This window comes from Sciurus vulgaris (genome assembly GCF_902686455.1).
Source record: "Sciurus vulgaris genome assembly, chromosome: X".
Lineage (NCBI taxonomy): Eukaryota > Metazoa > Chordata > Mammalia > Rodentia > Sciuridae > Sciurus > Sciurus vulgaris.
This window is the reverse complement of record NC_136471.1, coordinates 96,567,073-96,588,907: the sequence shown is the minus strand read 5'-3', so window position 1 is coordinate 96,588,907 and position 21,835 is coordinate 96,567,073. Positions and strand designations below refer to the sequence as shown.

The following is a 21,835-nucleotide window of genomic DNA, read 5'->3' as shown; positions in this document are numbered from 1 at the left end:
CATTCTCATCGCCCCAGAAGGTTCCCTCACTTCACCTGGACAGATAATTCCTTCTCCAGTCCCTGGAAACCGGTACCTTTCTGTCTGCTGCTCTCCCTTAGTTTTACTTTTTAAAAAATCTCTTAGAGGCTGGGGCTATAGCTCAGTGCTCTCAATGGTAAAATGCTTGTCTAGCACAAGTGAGGCCCTGGTTCCATCCCGACGGAAAAAGAGAATTTTAAAATCTTTTAAACATCCACACCAGAAAGTATGGATGATCAGGTGGCAGGATCAGGGATGGGAAATATGAATCTGAGTGCTGTCTAGGATCATTTATTTAATGTAATTTTAAAATCAAATCAAATAAAGCCGCTTCTCTTCCCCACCAAAGAGAAGTTTTGCAAGAGTTGACCTCCAGCTTTCAGGGTCTTCCTGACCAGGGAAGAGGGAGGATTTGTTTAACCACTTTGTTCTTTCCTTTTTAACCTGTTTGTGTTTAACCAGAACCCTATTTGTTAGGCATTTTAATAACCTTTTTTTTTGTTGTTGTTTGCTTAAGAGATGAACTTTAGACATCTGACCAAAGTCCAAAGCTTAGGTTCCTTGCGCCCTAAGTCTCTACCCACCCCACCCCCACTTCTGCCGCGGGTGGCTTTGCAGAATTCTTCCAGCCGCAGGAGAGGAAAGGGAAGGGCCGGCGAGCGGGGTCGCCGACCCCACCTGTCTCCAGGCGTGCGGTCATCCACCTGCCCAACCGTAGTGGCCCACTTGGGGCTTCCCCTCCCCGCGGTCCTCTACCTGACCTCCTAGCCGCGGTGAGAAGTCACCCCGGCTGGTGAGTGCCCGGGGTTGGGCCTGCTTCCCCACCCCCTCCCTGGAGAGGAAAGGCCCAGGCGATGGCGGAGCGAGACCCACTCGACCCAGTTTCCCAGCCAGGGGCAGCCGGAAGGAGACCAACTGCCCGCCTGCGCACCCTGGGATCCGCTTCCCGCACCGCCAGGCAGGCCCTGGCACCCGCCGCAGAGCTCCGCACCAGGGACAAGGCAGGCTCAGCCTGCAGTTTTCCAGTGCCTCGCTATCGCCGGCACTGTGATCGTCACCCAAGGCTTCAGCGGGGCTACCAGATTATGCGAAGGACCCGCCTGTCGCACAAGTACCCCAGGTAAAGCGCGGGCCCCTGTCATTCGTCCCCTCTCTCCCCGCTCAGCCACCCTTAGGCGGCCAGGAAGGGGCGGGGTGGGAAAGGAATGGGACATTTGGCAGCCCCCAGCTTGCAGGACAGAGCGACAGAGAAAGAGCCTGGGGTTAAGAGTCACTATTGCAAAAGACGCTTCTCTGATCTTGGGTCTTATCTAAGAATGATAGCATGAAAGGCCTTTGGAGTCTGAGCCAATTTTTAACAGCCAATGAACATTCCAGATGCTAGGAGGCTGGCATGCAGTATCTGAGTCAGTTTTGAGCTGTGAGTTTCAAAAAAAAAAAAAAGTTTGTTGAAGGAAACATTAAACCAAAGATTATTTTCCTTTTATGTTTTTCTCCTCTCCTGTTCATTTGCCCACCCATGTGGAGGACCTCTTAGCTCAAAGCAGATATATGACAGAAGCATGAAGGTGCCGGGCAGTTTTTATCAGCACTGGAAACCTGCTTACTCAAGGCAGAGTTGGGGAAAGAGGAAAGGAAGATCTTGAAAGTTGCCTGTCACATGGGATCTTATCTGATCTTTTCTTTTTCTTCTCCCAGTTCACTGGTCACCATTTCTGACCTATAATCCCAGCATAGAATGTTCCTTGCCTGCGTTCAAGACTTCTTGCCAAACTGGCACCATGCCTTCCTAGGAAGCAAGTCATAGCCAAGTGGCTGTGGGTTCCTCCACCACTTGTATCTTGCCAATGTCCTTTTCACCACTCCTTCCAATGCCTGATTTTTTTCTTCTTTTAAATATATTTTAGTTGTAGATGGACATGATACCTTTATTTTATTTATTTATTTTCATGTGGTGCTAAGGATCAAACCCCGTGTCTCACACATGCTAGGCCACAACCCCAGCTCACCATTGCCTGATTTTGAAAATGGATGTTAGGGGCTATTTTGGGGGGTGGTTATGCTGGAAATTGAACCCCAAGGTCTAGCACATGCTAGGCAAGTGCTCTACCACTGATCTACACCCAGCCCTGGATATTAGTTCTAATTCAGTGTATTATCATTGGTGAACATATGTCTAAAAATATAAGTCAAGAAGGTCCTGGCCTCCAAGGGGGATCAATAGCACCGACAGATGGGTGGGGGAGGACAAGCAAGAGAAGGTGACCTGCAGACATCCAGGTCATCCACCAATGAGGGAACTGCCCGCCCCCTGACCTACCTTGGGGACCAGGGTGCTGGCATAAAGGGTGACCTTGCACTGTCCAAACAGCCAGTTCTGCTCTCTGAGTGTCACTAGTGTGGATACTGGAGTGTCACTTTTTTCCTTCTTTATAAGAAAGAAAACCCCACTGGTAAGTTGACTGAAGCTGTCTCATGTTGTCTCCTATCACCTCTTTCTTCCTCCTACATGTCTCCTTATGTCACACTGCCTATCTTGTTCTGACTTTGGGAAAGTATGCCTTATCTTTCCAGTTCTAATGAAACAGGCAGCAGGTGCAGTGGCCTACCCCTGTAATCCCAGCTACTTGGGAGGCTGAGGCAGAAGGATCATAAGTTTGAGGCCAGCCTGGGCAGCTTAGCGAGACCCTTTCTCAAAACTTTAAAAGGACTGGGGGTATAATTCAGTGGTGGAGTGCTTCCTAGCATGTGCAAGTCCCAGGTTCAACCCTCAGTAATGAAAAAAAAAAAAAACAGGCATATCTCAGAGAGATTTCAGGTTCACTTCCAGAACACTACAATAAAGTAAATTTCCCAATAAAGTAAACCATCCAATTTTATTCAGTTATGTTTATGGGCCTGGTGCAGTGGCACATGCCTGAAATCCCAACAGTTCAAGAGGCTGAGGCAGGAGGATTGGGAGTTCAAAGCCAGCCTCAGCAACTTATCAAGGGCCTAAGCAACTTCATAAGACCCTGTCTCAAAAATTTAAAAAAAAAAATATCAAGCCAGGCATGGTGGCACATGCCTGTAATCCCAGCAGCTCAGGAGGCTGAGACAGGAGGATTTCGAGTTTGAAGCCAGCCTCAGCAAAAGAGAGGTGCTAAGCAACTCTAAATAAAATACAAAATAGGACTAGGGATGTGGCTCAGTGGTTGAGTGCCCTTGAGTTCAAACCCTATTACCCCCCCCCAAAAATTAAAAAGTTAAAATTAAATTAAAATTTTTTAAAAATAATAATAAAGGGCTGGGGATGTGGCTCAGTGGTTAAGTACTCCTGGGTTCAATCCCTGGTACCAAAATTATACCAGTATTCTATTTAAGTGTGAAATAGCATTATGCTTAAAATGTGCATCACTTAAAGTATTTTATTGCTGAAAAATATTCAGTATCATCTGAACTATTAGAAAAATGGTTCGCTCCACACAAGGTTGTCACAAAACTTTCAATTTGTAAAAAATGCAATATCTGCAAAATGCCATAAAACAAGCTATGTGTGTAGTCTGTATTGGGATTTTTACCAGGGTCTTAAAACCGGTGTGATGCCAAATTGGATCCATACAATTACATTTCATTTGATCTCTGTTACCTTCAATAGGTCTCTCCCAGGACAATGTCTTCCATTAAGATTGAGTGCGTTTTGCCGGAGAATTGTCGGTGTGGTGAGTCTCCAGTATGGGAAGAATCATCCAACTCTCTGCTCTTTGTAGACATTCCCGCAAAAAAGGTTTGCCGTTGGAATTCTCTCACCAAGCAAGTGCAGCGAGTGACTGTGGGTAAGAATGAAGTTTGGCCTCATATCTCTGCAGTCAGCCGTCTGCCCAGGGGATGAATGGTCTCCTTGTTAGTCATTCCCCTGGAACCTTCTTGTTAAAGCATAGCTAATGTGCTTTAAAACCTTTTGGATTTTCGAATTCTCTGTCAGAATTCTGTGTCCTCCCACTTTTACCCAGGAGTAAATTATGGATCATGAATGCTTCCCTCATCCTCTTACAATGAGGGGCATATTCTAAGTTTTGTTTGGTTGGTTTTTGTTTCTGCAGTGTTGGGGAGGGAACCCAGGGCCTAGTGCATGCTAGACAAGTGCTCTACCCCTGAGCTGCACCCTCAGGCTACAGTTTTGTTTTGCTGTGGAGGAACTACAGTATCCATCTTCCCTTAACATCTTTAGACAATAGCCCTGAAAATCGGGAGGCTTAATTAGTGACACAGCAGAGGCCACCTACCTTTTCAAAATAATAAATAAATAAATAAATAAATAAATAAATAAATAAATAAATAAAAGACATATCCCTTCTGTGAGTGTAAAAATAAGACTTTTTGAACTTCAAAAGCATCAACCAGTACTAACTTTGTTCACCACACAAATGTAGAATTCCTGATGGAATTTCATGTGCATTTCTTTTTTTTAATATTTTTTTTAGTTGTAGATGGACACAATGCCTTTATTTTATTTATTTTTATGTGGTGCTGAGGATCGAACCCAGTGCCTCACACGTGCTAGGTGGGCACATTACCACTGAGCCACAGCCCCAGCCTCTATGTGCATTTTAATGTGATTCTATTCAGGGCCCTGTGGTTTCCAGAGGAGTTTATTGCTTTCTATGGCCCAAGGCAATGAGCTGGTATAATTATCAGAAGAGAAAGAAGTTTCTTGTTTTCATTATTGTGTTCGTGAGAAAAGATATGAGGAATTCCTGTAACCTTTGGAATTCCTGATGTCTACCCATGAATCCAATTGGAAAACTCAAACTATTTTTTGGGGGGGTGATGGGGATGGACCCCTTGCACATGCTAAGTATGCGCTCTGCCACTGAGCTGCACCCCAGCCTAGAAAGTCTTTTAATTCACCTAAGGAATATGCTGAGGACAAAGTGACTGTGACCTGGGGGGCATTGTCTTTCTTAGTTCTCTTCTTTTCTTTTTTTGGTACCAGGGATTGAACCCAGGGGAGCTTAATCACTGAGCAACATCCTCAACCCTTTTTTATATTTCATTTAGAGACAGTCTCGCTGAGTTGCTTAGTGCCTTGTTAAGTTGCAGAGACTGGCTTTGAACTTGTGATCTTCCTACCTCACCCTCCTGAGACACTGGGATTACAGATGTGCGCCACCGTGCCTGGCCCTTATTCTCTTTTCTAGTATGCACACATGCCTACCCCTAATCTGCAAAGTATCCCACCCCAAACCATGATAGGGGCTTATGGTATTGGCAGTACCTTGGTCTTAGACCACAGAATGAGATCCTTGAGGAGAGTCTGACCCTCCCTCCTAATAGTGTCCTGCACATTCCCCGGTACTCTCAATGACTTGACTTGACCTCTGAGGAGGGTTTTGAGCTAAGATAGCCCCGTACTCTACACCAACTGATTAGGTATTTAGGAAATGTTTTCAAAATAAATTCTGATAAATTTATTTCCTATGACTTCTCTCCACAGTAACTAATCTCTCTACTTAAAAAATGAAGAGATGTCATTGTATTTTCACTGCATCTACATTTTGGTTATTTTTATCATGCTTATTTCCAAAACAAGATTTGAAAAGCAGTTTTTAGTTAGAAAAATATCTGGGGATAAACTCAGTGGTAAAGCACTTACCTAGCATGCTCAGTCCTGAGTTCCATCCCAGCACTGAAAAAAAAAAAAAAAAAGCCAAGTGTTGTCTTGAAGAATAGAGATGTCACAAAACCTAGTTGCTAGAACTGAAGTGTGAGTCTCCAAATTTCCTGGCAGTCAGGAAAATTGAGCATCACTCACTCTGTGTGGACTCTCTTGGTGGCCCCCAAATTAGGGATCCCTCCTCTAGACTTGAGAGTAGTACCTGCCCAAGTATATTGAGGCTGCAGTGATTTTTTGGGGGGTGATGGATATTAAACCCAGGGCCTCATGCATGCAAGGCAAGCACTCTATCACTGAGCCACATGCCCGACCTTGGTTCCTGTGGTTTGACTTCTCTGCTTCTCCCATGAGCCTGGGAGCTTTCAAAAGAGTTGGACCATATTCACCTTCCTAACTTTGCTGCGCAAAGCAGTGTATAGAGTTCATGCTCAAAAAATATATTGGGTTATGTAGCCTTTGCTATTCAACAGGAGGAAGAGAACCCTCCCATTACCAAAATCGCTGGACTCCTTCCTTAAGAGATGTCAGGTAACATGATGGCCTCAGTGTGCTGCTTAGCCACTGGACTGTTTGTTGTCTTCTAACTATTGCTTTTGCCTCTACAGATGCCCCAGTCAGCTCAGTGGCCCTTCGCCAGTCAGGAGGTTATGTTGCCACAGTTGGAACAAAGTTCTGTACCTTGAACTGGGAAGATCAATCAGTCGTTGTGCTGGCTACAGTGGATAAAGACAAGAAAAATAATCGATTCAATGATGGGAAGGTGGATCCCGCGGGGAGATACTTTGCTGGTATGATTTCCTTTTAGCATCTGCTTGCTGAGCTTGGGAGGAAACACTATGACTTGGAAAGTGCTCACTGCCATAGTGGTCACAGTGTTATTCAAGTGGGTCTTGGGTTTTTTGTTTGTTTTATTTTTGTGGTACAGGGGATGGAACCTAGGACCTCAGACATGCTAGACAAGCATGCTACCACTGAGCTACATCCCCAGTCTCTATAAATTGGAGATAATTTCAAATTTACAGAGCTGGTACCATGGTGCATGCTATAATCCCAGATACTCAGGAGGCTGAGGCACCTGAATGGAAAGTTCAAGGTCAGTCTGGGCAACTTAGTGAGATCCTGTCTCAAAATAAAAATAAAAAGGGCCAAGACATAGCTTAATAGTAGGACACTTGCCTAGCATGTGTGAGACCCTGGTTTCAATCCCCAGTACCACACACAAAAAGAAATTTACAAGAAAAAATATAAGAATACTAAAACAAACAACTATATACCTCTTGCCTGAAGTCACCTGTCGTTAACACTTTGTTCTGCTTGCTTTGACATTTGCTCTCTCTGTCTAAACTTAAGTGTTCTGCTTGCTTTTACATTTGCTCTCTCTGTCTAAACTTAAGTATCTCCAGAATCATTTGAGAATAGGTTGCATATAAATCATGAACCTTTACCCCTAAGCTACTTCAGTGTGAGTTTCCCAAGAAAAACAACATATTCTTACATGACCACAGTATAGTTATCAACTTGAAGAAGTTTAAAATTGATTCAATAACTTTATCTAATGTACTGTCTATATTCCAGTTATGTCAACTGACCAAATAACCTTTATAGAATTTTTTGGGCTCTGAGTGTAGCTCAGTGGTGGAGGGCTTACCTAATCATACCAAGGCCCTGGGTTCAATCCCCAGTGCCACAAAAAAGAATTTTTCTCCCTCAAATAAAGGATCCAATTTGGGATAGTACAGTGCACATACTTGCCTTGTCTTTTCATCCTCCAATCTGGAACATTTCCATGGGCTTTCTTTGTTTTTATGACATTACCGTTTTTAAAGGATACAGTCCCACCTAACTCCCCCCACACTTTTTTAAATAGAACATTCTTCTTTTTGTAGTAATCTGATGTTTCCTTGTGATTAGCTTAATGTTATTCATTCTTGGCTGGAATACTGTGTAAGTGATGTTCTGTCTTGCTTAGAGTATCCCATGTGGAGGCACATGATGTCCCTCTGCCCCTCACTGGTGATGTTAATTTTGGTCACCAGATTAAGATCCTGTCAGATTTCTCTATTGCAGAGTAAAGTGTGTTTTTTTTGTATTGTTTTGTTTTGTGGGTTTGTGTGAATGGCAGTAGGGGTTGAACCCAGGTGTGTTCTGCCATGACCTTTATTTATTTATTCAGAGACAGGGTCTCACTATGTTGTCCAGGCTGGCCTTGAACTTGTGATCCTCCTGCCTCAGCCTCCCAAGTAGCTGGGATTACAGTTACATATCACTGCACCTGACAATAATAACTGCTTTTTTACTGCAGATATTTTTTTTTTTTTTTTGGTCCCAGGGATTGTACCCAAGGACACATACCACTGAGCCATCTTCCCAACCCTTTTTTGTATTTTATTTAGATACAGGGTCTTGCTGAGTTGCTTAGGGCCTCTCTAAGTTGCTGAGGCTGACTTTGAACTCACAATCCTTCTGCCTCAACCTCCCTCCCGAGCTGCTGGGATTACAGGTGTGGGCCATCACACCCTTGCCCAGCTTTACTGCAATTTATAAGCAATTTGTGGGATTTGCTAGTTATGTATCACCTTGTAACAAATCACCCTGGAACTTGGTGGCTTAAAATAACAAATATGTATTATCACACATATTTTCTGAAGGTCAGGAAGTGGGTGTGGCTTAGCTGGATGGTTCTATTTCACTCTGTCTCATGAACTTGAGGTCAAGCCGTCAGCTGGGGATGGGTTCTCTGAAGAGATCTGGAGGATTTACTTCCAGGTTCACTTACATAGGGGTGAGCAAGAGGGAACCTTCAGTTCCTTAGTACATGGGCATTACCATAGGACTGCTTAAGACAGACTTCCCCCAGAGCTAGTGATAAGGGGAGGTGGAGAAAAACATGCAAGATGGAAGCTACAGTCTTATAACCAATCTCAGAAGTGATGTACCATCACCTCTGCTGTCTGATATTGGTCATAGAGACAATGATGGATGGAGGGGACTACACAAGGGTGTTAATACTGAGAGGCAGGGATCATTCAGGGCTAACTTGAAGCCAAATCCCAGCTACTTGGGAGGCTGAGGCAGAAAGATTACAAATTTGAGGCCAACCTGGAGAACTTAGCAAGACCCTGCTTCAGAATAAGAAATAGAAAGGTCTGGGCCTGTAGCTCAGTGATAGAGCACCCCTGGGTTCAATCCCTAGCACTGAACAAAAAAGGAGATAGGTTTATTGAGACTGGTTACAACATGGAGAGATACTTTAAATCCAAGCAAATATTCTGGTACTCACCCAAATTTCTTTAAGTTTTATATTCATTGTTAATTCTCGCTTGAACCAATCTTGACTATGATGTCTGCAGAAAGCTTCTATACAGCTTTGAAAATTTTTTAACAGTTTCAAATTAGATAATGCACTTCACGCATATACCTTACATCATTAATAACTTTATAAGTTAGTCAAAGTTGACCTTCATCCCTGATATTTCCACCTCCCCACACTGTCCCCTCGTGGTTGTTGACAATCCAGGCTCCATTCACTGTCACCATGGAAGGCAGGTGAGATCTGAGCTGCTGGCTGTAAAATGTTCCCCATTTTCCTGAACTTTATATGACCATAGATATTATGCAGGGCAGGTTGAAAGATTAAAGATGAAAAGCCACTCAGAGTCTTTCTGCCAGTAATTGCTTAAAGATAAAGAATTATGTTTGGACACTTCCTGATGAAATCGATTTTTCTCTCTCTCCCTTATGGCAAGAAGTTTACAGTTCTGTGGTGCTTTGTGAGACAAAAATAAAGATGTCTTCCAAGGCCTGAGTTTTGCTGTTTGCAATACTGGGGATTGAACACAGGGGGGTTCACTTGATCCCTGAGCTACATCCCCAACCCTTCTAAATTTTTTTTATTTTGAGACAGGGTCTGTCCAAGTTGCTTAAGGCCTCAATAAGTTGCTGAGGCTACTCTCAAATGCAGTAATTCTGCCTCAGTCTCCTAAGCCACCATGCCCATCCTGAAGCCTGAGTTCCTAATCTGGAGTCTCTGGGTCATCAGAAGTTTCCTTAAAATTGTGTCATCATGGGTGTACCTATTGGTGGTCTGTACCTGCCAGAAGCACCTGGGGACATTTTTCAAGAGAAAGATCATCTGGTGCTTAGAAATGTCTCAGGCCCAGAAAAGGGACATCTGACAGTCTAGAAGGAGCCTCCAAGTGGTCATAGCCTGGAAGTATCACCACACCCAAGGTCTGACATGTCTGTGCTCATTACTACATGGTGGAGCACATACCAGGTTATTCTATCTCAATAAGGAAAAACCCTTTCCAAGAAACCCTTTCACAGTCATGTTCCAGGCATCTCTTCCTATGAGGCAGATCGTGTAGATGAATATTTATTAAACAAATCCAAATGCCCTATAGCAAGAAACTGCTCTGTGATCATCCTTCTTCCCAGGGTTGAAGGAACTACCTGGTCTTGCTTACTATTCAGGTTTCCCATTTGTAATCCATTTTCCTTTTCTAACTGGCTTTTCTTTCAGATGGTATATGATATAGTAGATGAGCTTTCCAGTTTCTTCATTATAGTCACATTCTGATCTGTTCCCTGAGATCACACTCAAGTTCAGAATATTGAATAACGACCTCAATGAATGAACTATTCCATATATATTTGAGAAGAATGTGTCTTCTGTTGTTGTTGGGTAGAATGTTTTACAAATATCATTTAGATTCAGTTGGTTGAGGGTATTCAGTTCTTCTGTATCTTTACTAATTTTCTATCTACTTGTATCAATTACTGAGAGAAGGATATTGATAGTCCCCAACTATAATTCAGGGTTTTTTCTATTTCTCCTTTCACTTCTGACTTTTACTTTGTGTATTTTGAAGCTCTATTGTTAAGCACACACATCTTTAAGATTACTATATATTCTTAGTAAATTGGCCATTTTTAATATTTAATTCCCTCCTTTGTCCCTGAAATCAGTTTCCCTATGCGTAATATGACATTTTTCTTTTGTCGCTTACAAATTTGATTTTAATTTTCAGCAATTTGATTATGTGTCTAGGCTTGCATTTATTTGCATTTAATCCTGCTTTTTTAAATACTTTTATTTTATTTATTTATTTTTATGTGGTGCTGTGAATCGAACCCAGTGCCTCACACATGCGAGGCAAGCGCTCTACCACCGAGCTACAACTCAAGCCCTTGCTCACCTTTTTTTTTGTACTGGGGATTGAACCAGGAGTGCTTAACCACTGAGCCACATCCCCCAGACCTTTTTTATTTTTTATTCAGAGACAGAGTCTCACTGAGTTGCTTAGGGTCTCACTGAGTTGCTGAGGTTAGCTTTGAACTTGCAATCCTCCTATCTCAGTCGCCCAAACTGCCAGGATTACAGACCTGCACCACCACGCCTGGCTTGCTCGAATCTATAGTTTTAAGCTTTTCACCAAGCTTGGAGGAGTGATGCATTAGCCTTTTAGTTGTCCCATTATGGATCCCTGAGGCGCTAATCCTTTTTCTTCCAATCATTTTTCTCTTCCTCTCTGGTGCAAATTATATAATATCTGCAGGGGATGGGGAGCTGGGGATTGAACCTAGGGTCTTGCACATACTAAGCATACTCTCTACCACTGAGCTATCCTCCTAGTCCCAAATTGTATCATTTCTATTTGTCTGTCATCAGGTACACACTTTTCTGTCATCACTATTCCGCTATTGAGTCAATCCAGTGAGTTCTAAAGTTTTCAGTTCGAAGCTGGATGTGGGGATGCATACCTGTAGTCCTAGCTACTTGGGAGTCTAAAGCTGGAAGATCACTTGAGCCCAGGAGTTTGAGGCCAGTCTGGACAACATAGAAAAAAATCAGTCTCAAAAAAAAAATCATTTCTAAAAATTTCATTGGTTAGTCTTTATATCTTTTACTTCCTTGCTGATATTTTCTATTTTGAGTTTCGTTTGAAGATTGTTTGTAATTATTTGAGTCTTTGAGCTGCGGTAGTCTTTGTGAAATAATTCCAACATCTGCCATATAATTTTTAGCATATGTTGATTACAGGTTCCTGTGTGAGTTTATTTCCATGCTTCTTTTTGTTGCCAAGTGTATTAGCTTTCTATCACTATTACAAAATACCTGAGGGAATTAACTTATAAAGAGAAAATTTTTATTTGGGCACACAGTTTTGGAGGTCCAAGGCCATAATCAAATGGTCCCCTTATTTTCAGCCTTTGGTGAGGCAGCACATCATAGTAGAAATGCATAACACAGCAAACTGCTCACCTCCTGAATCAGGAAGCAAAGAGTGACTACAGCAGCCAGGGTCCCACAGTCCCCTTCAAGGGCACCCCCCAGTTACCTAAGGACTTCCCATAAGGCCCCACCTCCTGAAGGTGCTCAGCACCTCCCAGTAGCCCCACCCTGGGGACCAAGCCTGTAACACATGGACCTCTAAGGACATCCAAAACCCAAACTATAGCACCAAGTCATTTTCTGTTGTATCCTAGACATTTTGAATATGTGAAGACACTGAGTCCTGTTTAAACCCTATGGAACATGTTCTTATAATTGTCTTAGCAGGCAATATTTATGTTTAGGGTAAGACCACAATTTCCCACCTGCTTTCTATTAGGTGCTATGAGGATCTGTCCCATATATGTGTCTCTCACTGATCAGTATGGGATAGACGGCATTCTGTCCATTAGCTTCACTCCCAAAATCTTTTTTGTTGTTTTTCTTGATGGTGGTTCTAAGAATTGAACCCAAGAGGGTTCCACCTCTGTGCTACATCCCAAGTCCCTCTTCTTTGTTTTAATTTGAAGCAGAGTCTTGCTAAGTTGCCCAGGCTGGCCTTGAACTTGTGATCCTCTTGCTTCAGCCTCCTGAATAGCTGGAATTATACCATACTGGGCCCCAAATCTTTATTAACATACTGATTAGAATCCAATCCATATATGTACAAATTGGGGGTCAGCCTAGGAGTTCCTAAACAGCTTTTGGGGGTTGCATTCCTGAGCAACTGCCTCTTCATTATCTCTCAGTACTTTCCAGTTTCCTGGAGTTCTCCTTTTCATTCTGCTAGCCAGAAACCACCCATTTCTATGATTATGCTGGCTCTGGGGCCAAGCAGCCAAAAGACAGTAAAGAAGAGAATATAAAAGCAAAGGGTTCAGGGCTGGGGTTTTGGCTCAGTGGTAGAGCGCTTGCCTAGCATGTGCAAGGCACTGGGTTTGATTCTTAACACTGCATATAAATAAATGAATACTATCCAGACATGGTGGCACATGCCTATAATCCCAGAAGCTTGGGAGGCTGAGGCAGGAGGATCATGAGTTCAAAGCCAGCCTCAGCAACAGCAAGGCACTAAGCAACTCAGTGATACCCTAGCTCTAAATACAATCCCAAATTTTTTTTCTAAAAAAAATAGAAATTAATTAATGAATTAAAGGTCCATCAACAACTAAATATATATATGTAAATAAATAATTTTTTTTTAAAAAGCAAAGGGTTTAAAAAAGAATAAAAGCAAAAGTACTTGGCATGCAGCATCACCAAATGGAAAGGAATGTCCCCTTCCTTCAAAGTTTCAGAGTTTTAATTTCCATAGTTTCCTATTGCTGGCCACTCTGCTGTTGTTACCCCTACTGCAGAACTGAATGGAGACTGATGCGTGAGGAATAGGAGAAAATGGAATGGAAAATAACCCAGGTGCTTCCTCCAGGCCCTCTGAGCTTCAAGAATTTCCTTTTCTTGGCCAGGCATGATGGTATATCCCTGTAATCCCAGACTCTGGAGGCTGGGGTAGGAGAAAAACAATTTCCAGGCCAGCTTCAGCAACTTAGAAAGGCCCTAAGCAACTTAGTGAGACCATGTCTTAAAATAAAAAATATAAGGGCTGGTGATATAGCTCAGTGGTAAAGCACTTGCCTAGCATGCACAAGGCCTCAGGTCCCATCCCTAGCATTACAAAAATAAACAAACAAGCAAATAAATAAATAGCTGTATCATGCATTTTGTCCAGGTTTTAGAGTTGTTCTTGGTAAGAGAAAATGAAGTTGATACATGTTTACCCCACCTTATTAGGAATCAGAACATCTCAGCATAATTTTTTTAAATACCTTTTTTTCATAGTTTTGTAGTTGTAGATGGACAGAATACCCCTATTTTATTTGTTTATTTTTATGTGGTGCTGAGGATAAAACCCAGTGTCTCACACATATTAGGAAAGTGCTCTGCCACTGAGCTACAGCCCCAGCCCCTATTTTTATTTATTTTTATGTGGTGCCAAGGATTGAACCCAGTGCCTCACACATGCTAGGCCAGTGCTCTACCACTGAGCCACAACCCCAGACCCTCAGCATAGTTTTAATTTGCATTATAAGCAAGGTATTTGTCATTTTTAAAAGTGTAAGGCCTAAACTGGGTGCAGTGGTGCTTGCCTGTAATCCCAGTCACTCAGGAGACTAAGGCAAGCAAATTGCAAGTTCAAGACCAGCTCAGCAATTTAGGGAGACCCTCAACAACTTAGATCCTGTTTCAAAAAATAAAAATAGCTGGGCATGGTGTCCCATGCCTGTAATTCCAGTGACTCAGGAGGCTAAGGCAAGAGGATCTTAAGTTCAAGTCAGCCTCAGCATCTTAGTGAGGCCCTAAGCAACTTAGTGAGACCCTGTCTCAAAAAATAAAGGACTGGGGATGTAGCTCAGTGGTTAAGTGCCCTTGAGTTCAATCCCTGGTACCACAAAAAAGTAAATGTATATGCATATATACATATGTATATATGATGTGTGTATGTGTGTATCCTAAATTGAGATGTACTATTGTACATCCCTGGTTTATTCTTTTAAGTTTATTTATTTGGTACCAGGGATTGAACCCAGGGGCAATTTACCACTGAGGCACATCCCCAGCCCTTTTTATTTTATTTTTTAATTTTGAGACAGGGTCTCACTAATTTGCAATCCTCCTGCCTCAGCCTCCTGAGTCTCTGGGATTACCGGTGTGTGCTACTGTGCCTGGCAGTTTCCTTAATTTAAACACTGGAAAGGATCTCTGATGAGAAAGAAAGGTGTCATTTGTGGGATGAGATGCTGTAGCACCAAGCTCAGTGCTTTTTGGTTTTTGTAGGCACCATGGCCGAGGAAACAGCCCCAGCAGTTCTTGAGCGACACCAAGGGTCCCTGTACTCCCTCTTTCCTGACCACCATGTGAAGAAGTACTTTGACCAAGTGGACATCTCCAATGGGTTGGATTGGTCCCTGGACCACAAAATCTTCTATTACATTGACAGCCTATCCTACTCTGTGGATGCCTTTGACTACAACCTGCAGACAGGACAGATCTGTATGTACTTTATCATTATTTTTCTCAATACTGCTGGTTGTTTTCATGTTTGTGATTAGTAAGGCACCTCTCCCTCAACCCATGTAAAGAGGTCCTTACTTGTCAAATGCAGAACTTCCCAATGTTATTATTCCCATATAATAATAACTACCCAGACTTGACTGAACTGCCAAACCATGGCCCTCAACACAATGAGAATGTAGCCATAGTTGGCCTTAATCCTCTTTCTTTACACCATCATCTGAAAATATTCACTGGAAAATGGATCCTGTTCTAACAGAAGTACCTAAAGAACAATAATCTACAACAGTATGGGTTAAAAGAACAGAAAATTAGAGTTTGGTTGCTAGTCTTTATTTATACTTTACATAATCATAGGCTAGTACTCAGAGGCAAATTAACAACTTTGAAAATGGAAAAGTGGGTTACAGGTTGTTTCAATTCCATCAATGTACTGTAAATGAGCCATACTTGGAAACTGGGAAGGAAGGAATTATTTAGAAGAATTTAGAAGGGAGTCCTTGAACTGTTTGATGAAAGGTGCCAGACTAAAGGAGCAAAACCAATCATAAAAATGACTTGAAGAAAATCACAAGGCTCTCCATGCAGATTTAATCAGAGGTAAAATATTCCAGTACAGATATTTTTGCTTTGAAATATGTAGTGTTCCTTTTTATGACTGTTTTTATCCATTTTTCCCTACACATGGTTTTAACATTTTTCCATTATATTTCAATCTGATTACTGTACTGACCTGATTTTTTTTCCTTTGGTGCCGGGGATTGGACACAGGAGCACTCTACCACTGAGCTACATCCTCAGCCCTTTTTATTTTTTTATTTTGAGACGGGGTTTTTCTAAGTTGCTGAGGCTGGCCTCAGACTTGTGATCCTCCTGCCTCAGTCTCCTGAGTTACTGGAATTACAGGCACGCATCACTGCACCTAGCCCTCCTGTAATTTTTTTTTAGTTGTTGATGGACCTTTATTTTATTTATTTTATTTTTTTGTTGTGCTGAGAATCAAACCCAATGCCTCACACATGCTAGGCAAGTGCTCTACCACTGAGCTACAGCCCCAAACCCCTCCTGTAATTTTTGATGTGTTTTTTTGTATACCATGATTCCCCCTTTAACCAGTCAATGGACTTCAGAATGCCCCTCCTTTCAGAAGAAAGCTCTTTAATATTTAGTTTTGATTTTGGAGCAATTGGTCAGGCAAAAAAAGATCTTCCTAGTTTGGGGGCACAAATTGTTCACCATTAAGTTGCCTTATAGATTTTGGACATAATTAAAGTAGGCATTTTTGTAACTAAAACAGCAAAGGTGTAACCAGACTGAAGAGTATCTGAGATGGGCCTGCAGGGCCTCAGCTCAGGTCAGTCTCAAAGGGAACTACCTATTGATATTTTGTTAAGAAGTTTACTTGGAGCTAGGCACAGTGGCACACACCTGTAATCCCAATAACTCAGGAGGCTGAAGCACGAGGATCACAATTTCGAGGCCAGCCTCAGCAATCCAGTGAGACTCTGTCTCAAAATAAAAGGTAAAAAGGACTGGGGATGGGCTGGGAATATAACTCAGTAGTTGGTAGAGTGCGTGCCTCACATGCACAAGGTCCTGGGTTCAATCCCCAGCACCACCACCACCAAAAAAAAAAAGAAGTTCACTTGGATTGGGGGCAAATTCAGAGGTAGAATACTTGCCTAGCATGTGTGAGGCCCTGAATTTCATCCCCAAAACCACACAAATAAAATAATCCTTTCCTTTTTCTCTCTTCCTGTGAAAGCTTAGACAGATATGTCTGTACCAAAACAAAAGGGAGTGAATTCACCCCAAATCATGTGGTAATAATCCTTTGTTCGCATGCCAGACACTGGATAAGCTGAAGTGATCAGTATTTATAATCAGCTTGAGAGTTCATTGTGTGATTCTCTGTATTGAGTGCCCTGTTGCTTTCTTGTGTTTTTTGGTTTTGTTTTTTAACCACAGCCAACCGCAGAAGTGTTTACAAGCTGGAGAAAGATGAGCAAATTCCAGATGGAATGTGTATTGACGCTGAGGGGAAGCTTTGGGTGGCCTGCTACAATGGAGGAAGAGTGATTCGTTTAGATCCTGAGACAGGTAGGCCCACAGCAAAGTGCACTCCCTGCCAAGTGTAGAAAACACCAGATGCTAGGGACCTCATTACTAGTAAAGTTAGAGATACATTCAGTAGTCTCATTTGGATGATTTTAGAAAAGACCAAAGATATAACCCAAAATGTATGGTCAGAACTTCTTTTCCTACAGAGGTAAGTCTCTTTGCTCAAAATAAATCATTGAGGGAGGCAAATTAAATACACTGATGTGTTCTGACCTCCATGGTCTTCTTAAAACTCTACAGAGGGTTCAGAAATACTGGACAGGTTGGAAATTTCTAGAACTAAACTTCAAATAAACTATTTGGTAATCTAGGGAAAAGACTCCAAACAGTTAAGTTGCCTGTTGACAAAACAACTTCATGCTGCTTTGGAGGAAAGGATTACTCTGAAATGTATGTCACCTGTGCCCGGGATGGAATGGACTCAGAGAGTCTTTTGAGGCAACCTGAAGCTGGTGGAATTTTCAAGGTAATAAAACTGTTTCTTTTATTTTGGGGGTGAAGTAGATAATTCTCTGTTTAACTGAGTGGTGCTTTTGCATACCTCCAAAACATAATTCTAGTTAGTGCGTTAAACTTAGCATGCTAAACCTAAAAGTATTTTATTTAGATTTTCTAGGCTCTTACCTGAAGTTCAGGATAATATATTTAACCTACTTTGTACAGTATTTTAAAATATTTTTGTGCTTTAGTAGTATTTATTAAAATCCATCAAATGATAGAATGAACTTGGAAAACTGGTATCTGAAACATGTTTATAAGATCACTTGATTGTTTTGATGTCATAAGAATATTTTCAGGTTTTTGGTAATTTATTTTTGCAACAGAACAAATATTAACAAAAATTGCAGACTTTTTTTGAGCTGAAAAGAAATGTAGAAATGTAGGAACCACTTTCTTAACAGGTGGGAACATGATAGAAATAAATTTACTTTTTCTATCCAAGTTTCTTGTGAGTGGTTGCTACTTGGATTATAATCCATATAGATATTTGAGTTGGACCCTAAGTACCCTAAGTACCTAATCAAGTAATTCTTTTCTATGATAGGAAATAAAACAAGAATAGCAAATGGCTAAAAATAGGTTGGCCAGGCTTAGTGGCACTTTCGAGTAATCCCAGTGACTTGGGAAGCTGAGGCAGGAGGATCACAAGTTCAAAGCCAGCCTCAGCAACTTAGCAAGACTCTGAGCAACTTATCGTGACCCTGTCTCTAAATAAATAAATAAATAAATAGGCTGAGGATGTGGTTTAATCCTCTGGTTCAATCTCTGAATCTCTGGTGTAAAATACTCACACGTATGAAATCAAAACAATGCTTTTGAAGAATACTTGTGAATTAACTTTAACTTTTTTCAGACTTTGTCTCTTTTCCTTTTTCAACAGATAACTGGCCTGGGGGTCAAAGGAATTGCTCCCTATCCCTATGCTGGCTGAGTGACAGATTTTCCTTCATGCTGAATGAGGCTTTGAAGACAACCAGAGGATTCTGGGGCTGAAACTTCAATCTAGTTAGAAAAATGAAGCATTGATATTAACAGGGTTAAGTTTTAATTTACAGTTTTGTGGGTGCTAGTGATTGAACTCAGGGCCTCATGCATCCTAAGCACATGCTCTTTCACTAAGCTATAACCCTGCCCCATTAATTTGCCATTTTAAAGACGCATAGCATTTTTAACAGGGGATATCAAGTGGTTTTGATAACACACTTTAAGGTTTTCAGTAAAAAGTCCTATAAGAATGCAATGAGTTCTTCAACTATCAACTAGACCCTAATTTCTCAGGGTGGTTGGAATGGAACTGTATCTGTTCTTTTTTCTGCATTCCCTATCTAAAGATTCAAAAACTAATAAACAAACTTGGTAATGATTTATTACAATTATGTTCCTTTTTGTCTTCATCATAATCTCATAAAATATACCATGAAGCTAATCTACCTTATTTTTACTCTTTTTGGTTTGGTTTTATGTATTATTGTTTTTTGCTTGTTATGACTCTTCCCATATGTTATTTTACAAACTAAAGTACTACTGGAGAATATGACTCTAACACTCTGGTTCCAACTGCCACCTACTGGATATACAAGTAATATGTCACTTTGGAGAATTTTGTTTTTGTTTTGCTTTGCTTTGTTTTGGGTACTAGGGTTCGAACCCAGGGGCACTCTACCACTGAGCTACACCTCTAGCCCCTTTTATTTTTCATTTCAAGACAGGGTCTTGCTAAGTTGCTGAGGCTGGCCTTGAACTTGTGATCCTCCTGCCTTAGCCTCCCAAGTCACTGGGATTAGAGGTGTGCACCTCAGCACCTGGCCTGGAGAGAATTTTTAGGTAGCTTTATTGAGTTATAATTAGCCTATACATATTTAAAGTGTACAAACTTGTCATATGTGTGTGTATATATATATATACACCTATGTGTATATATTGTCAGATATATATGCGCATTAATGATACAAACATCATAAATAAGATAATTAATCTCTCCACTACCCTCACAACTTTCCTTATGTCCCACTGTAAACCTTTCTTTGATGTCTCTGTATACCTGTGTCCCATCCCCAAGAAGCCACTAATATGTTTTTAGTCACTACAAATTAGCCTTAAAATTGAGTACTATGATTTCTCAGACTTTATTTCAAAAGTGTTTTACCAGGGGCAGTGGTACATACCGGTAATCTCAGCTACTCACTTAACTGATGCAGAAGGAGCACAAGTTCAAGGCCAGCCTCAGCAATTTAGTGAGATCTGTCTCAAAATAAAAAAATAAAAAAGCACAGGGCAAGGCGGTGCATGCCTGTAACCCCAGCAGCTGGGGAGGCTGAGGCAGGAGGATCTCGAGTTCAAAGCCAGTCTCAGCAACTTAGCAAGGCACTAAGCAACTCAGTGAGCCCCTGTCTCTAAATAAAATATTAAAAGGGCTGGGGATGTGACTTATTGGTGAAGTGCCCCTGAGTTCAATCCCCAGTACCAAAAATAATAAATAAATAAATAAATAAATAAATAAATAAATAAATAAATAAAATAAAAAATAAAAAGGGCTGGGGATATAGCTCAGTGGTAAAGCACCCCGGGGTTCAATTCCTAGCACTAAACTTTTTGAAATTTTTTAGCTATTTTAGTTCCTTTAGATTTCAATTTATTTTATTTTTTGGTGCTGGGAATTGCACCCAGGGCTGTACGAGCTAAATATATACTCTACCACTGAGTCACACCACAACCACACTATAAATTTTAGAATCAGTTGACTATATGTACAAAATAATCTGCCACTATTTTAATTGGAATAGCTTTAAATCTATAGAACAATTTGAAATAATTAACATCTTTAGTGTTTTGACAGTCCATGGCATGTCTCTCCAATTATTTAGGTCTTCTTCTAGTTAATTCATCAGCATTTTGTAAGTTTGAGCACACAGATCTTACATATATTGTTAGATTTATATAAGAGTTTCACCTGCCTCCAGGGTATTGAGCCCAGGGGAATTCTACCCCTGAGTATAGAAGGGGTTTTAATTGGGGATGCAGTACTGGGGATTGAACCAAGGGGTACTTTAAATGTAGAAGCCGGGTCCCATGGCATACACCTGAAACCCCAGCAGCTCAGGAGGCCAAGGTAGGAGAATTCCAAGTTCAAAGCCAGCCTCAGGACCTAAGCAATTTAACAAGACCCTGTTTCAAAATAAAAAAATAAAAAGGTCTGGGGATGTAGTTCAGTGGTAAACTATCCCTGGGTTAAATCCCCATTACCACCCCCTCAAAAAAGAAGTATGATTCTAATGATATTTCTGCAGCTTCTTTGTGATTCTTTGAATATATAATCTTGTCTTCTGTGAACAGAGTTTTCTTCCTTTCCAATCTGTATCATTTTCTTTCTTTTTCTTGCTTTATTGCACTGAGGTTGGCAGTACTATGTGGAATATAAAGGGTAAGAGTGGATATCCTTGTCTTGTTCCCAAGTCTATGAGAAGAGCATGCTGTCTTTATCTTTTGGTACCTATGTTCATGAGAGATATTGGCCTTTGGTTTTATTTCTACTGTCTTTGGTTTTGATATCAATGCAACACTGGCCTTATAAAATGAGTTAGGTCATGCATAGTGGCACAGGCCTGTAATCTCAGCAACTCGGGGGACTGAAGCAGGGGGATCACAAGTGCAAGGCCACCCCAAGTTCAAGGTCACCCCTCAGCAACTTAGCAAGGCCCTAAGAAACTTAGTGAGACCCTGACTCAAAATAAAAAATAAAGTGTTGGGGACATGGCTCAGTGGTAAAGCACCTCTGAGTTTAATTCCTGGTACCAAATAGTAGTAGTAGTACTTCTCTGAAAAAGATAGTGCGTAATTATGGTTATTTATTCTTTAGATATTTGGCAAAGTTCATCAGTGAAACCATTTGTAGCTGGAGGTTTCCTTTTTCCTTTTTTGAGACACATCACTGTATGTTGCCCAGGCTGACCTCCAACTTTGGGCTCAAGCAATCCTTCGACCTCAGACTCCCAAGTAGTCCAAGTAGCTTGGACTACAGTTATGCACCATAGTGACTAACTTTTTGAATATTCATATCTGGTAAACTAATTTTTTTTTGCATTGCCCAGGAATCAAACCCAGAGCATCTCACATGCTAAAGCAAGCACTCTAACACTAAGCTACACCACCAGCTCAAGAACTAGATTTTTATTTCATTTATTTCTGGGTTG

General features: G+C 41.3%; 1 protein-coding gene across 2 annotated transcripts; it reads left to right on the top strand.

Annotated features, from left to right (window-relative positions):
- Window positions 1-686: 686 nt before the first annotated feature.
- On the top strand, window positions 687-19,020 carry RGN (regucalcin). Of its 2 annotated transcripts, none has more exons than XM_079123548.1 (7): window positions 687-1,141; window positions 3,659-3,836; window positions 6,283-6,465; window positions 14,787-15,002; window positions 16,992-17,123; window positions 17,456-17,610; window positions 18,526-19,020. In XM_079123548.1, the coding sequence occupies exons 2-7, from the start codon at window positions 3,674-3,676 to the stop codon at window positions 18,574-18,576; spliced, it is 900 nt and encodes a 299-aa protein (XP_078979674.1). In that variant the 5' UTR covers window positions 687-1,141; window positions 3,659-3,673; the 3' UTR covers window positions 18,577-19,020. The 2 variants fall into 2 exon arrangements, with proteins under 2 accessions (XP_078979674.1, XP_078979673.1); XM_079123547.1 differs by lacking the exon at window positions 687-1,141 and adding an exon at window positions 2,357-2,474.
- Window positions 19,021-21,835: the final 2,815 nt, after the last annotated feature.

Excerpts from the sequence above, each read along its gene's own strand:
- RGN (XM_079123548.1), top strand. The coding sequence starts at position 3,674 with ATGTCTTCCATTAAGATTGAGTGCGTTTTGCCGGAGAATTGTCGGTGT. Across the intron at positions 6,466-14,786 it reads CGCGGGGAGATACTTTGCTG|GCACCATGGCCGAGGAAACA; the intron begins GTATGATTTCCT and ends TGGTTTTTGTAG. Across the intron at positions 15,003-16,991 it reads CCTGCAGACAGGACAGATCT|CCAACCGCAGAAGTGTTTAC; the intron begins GTATGTACTTTA and ends TTTTAACCACAG.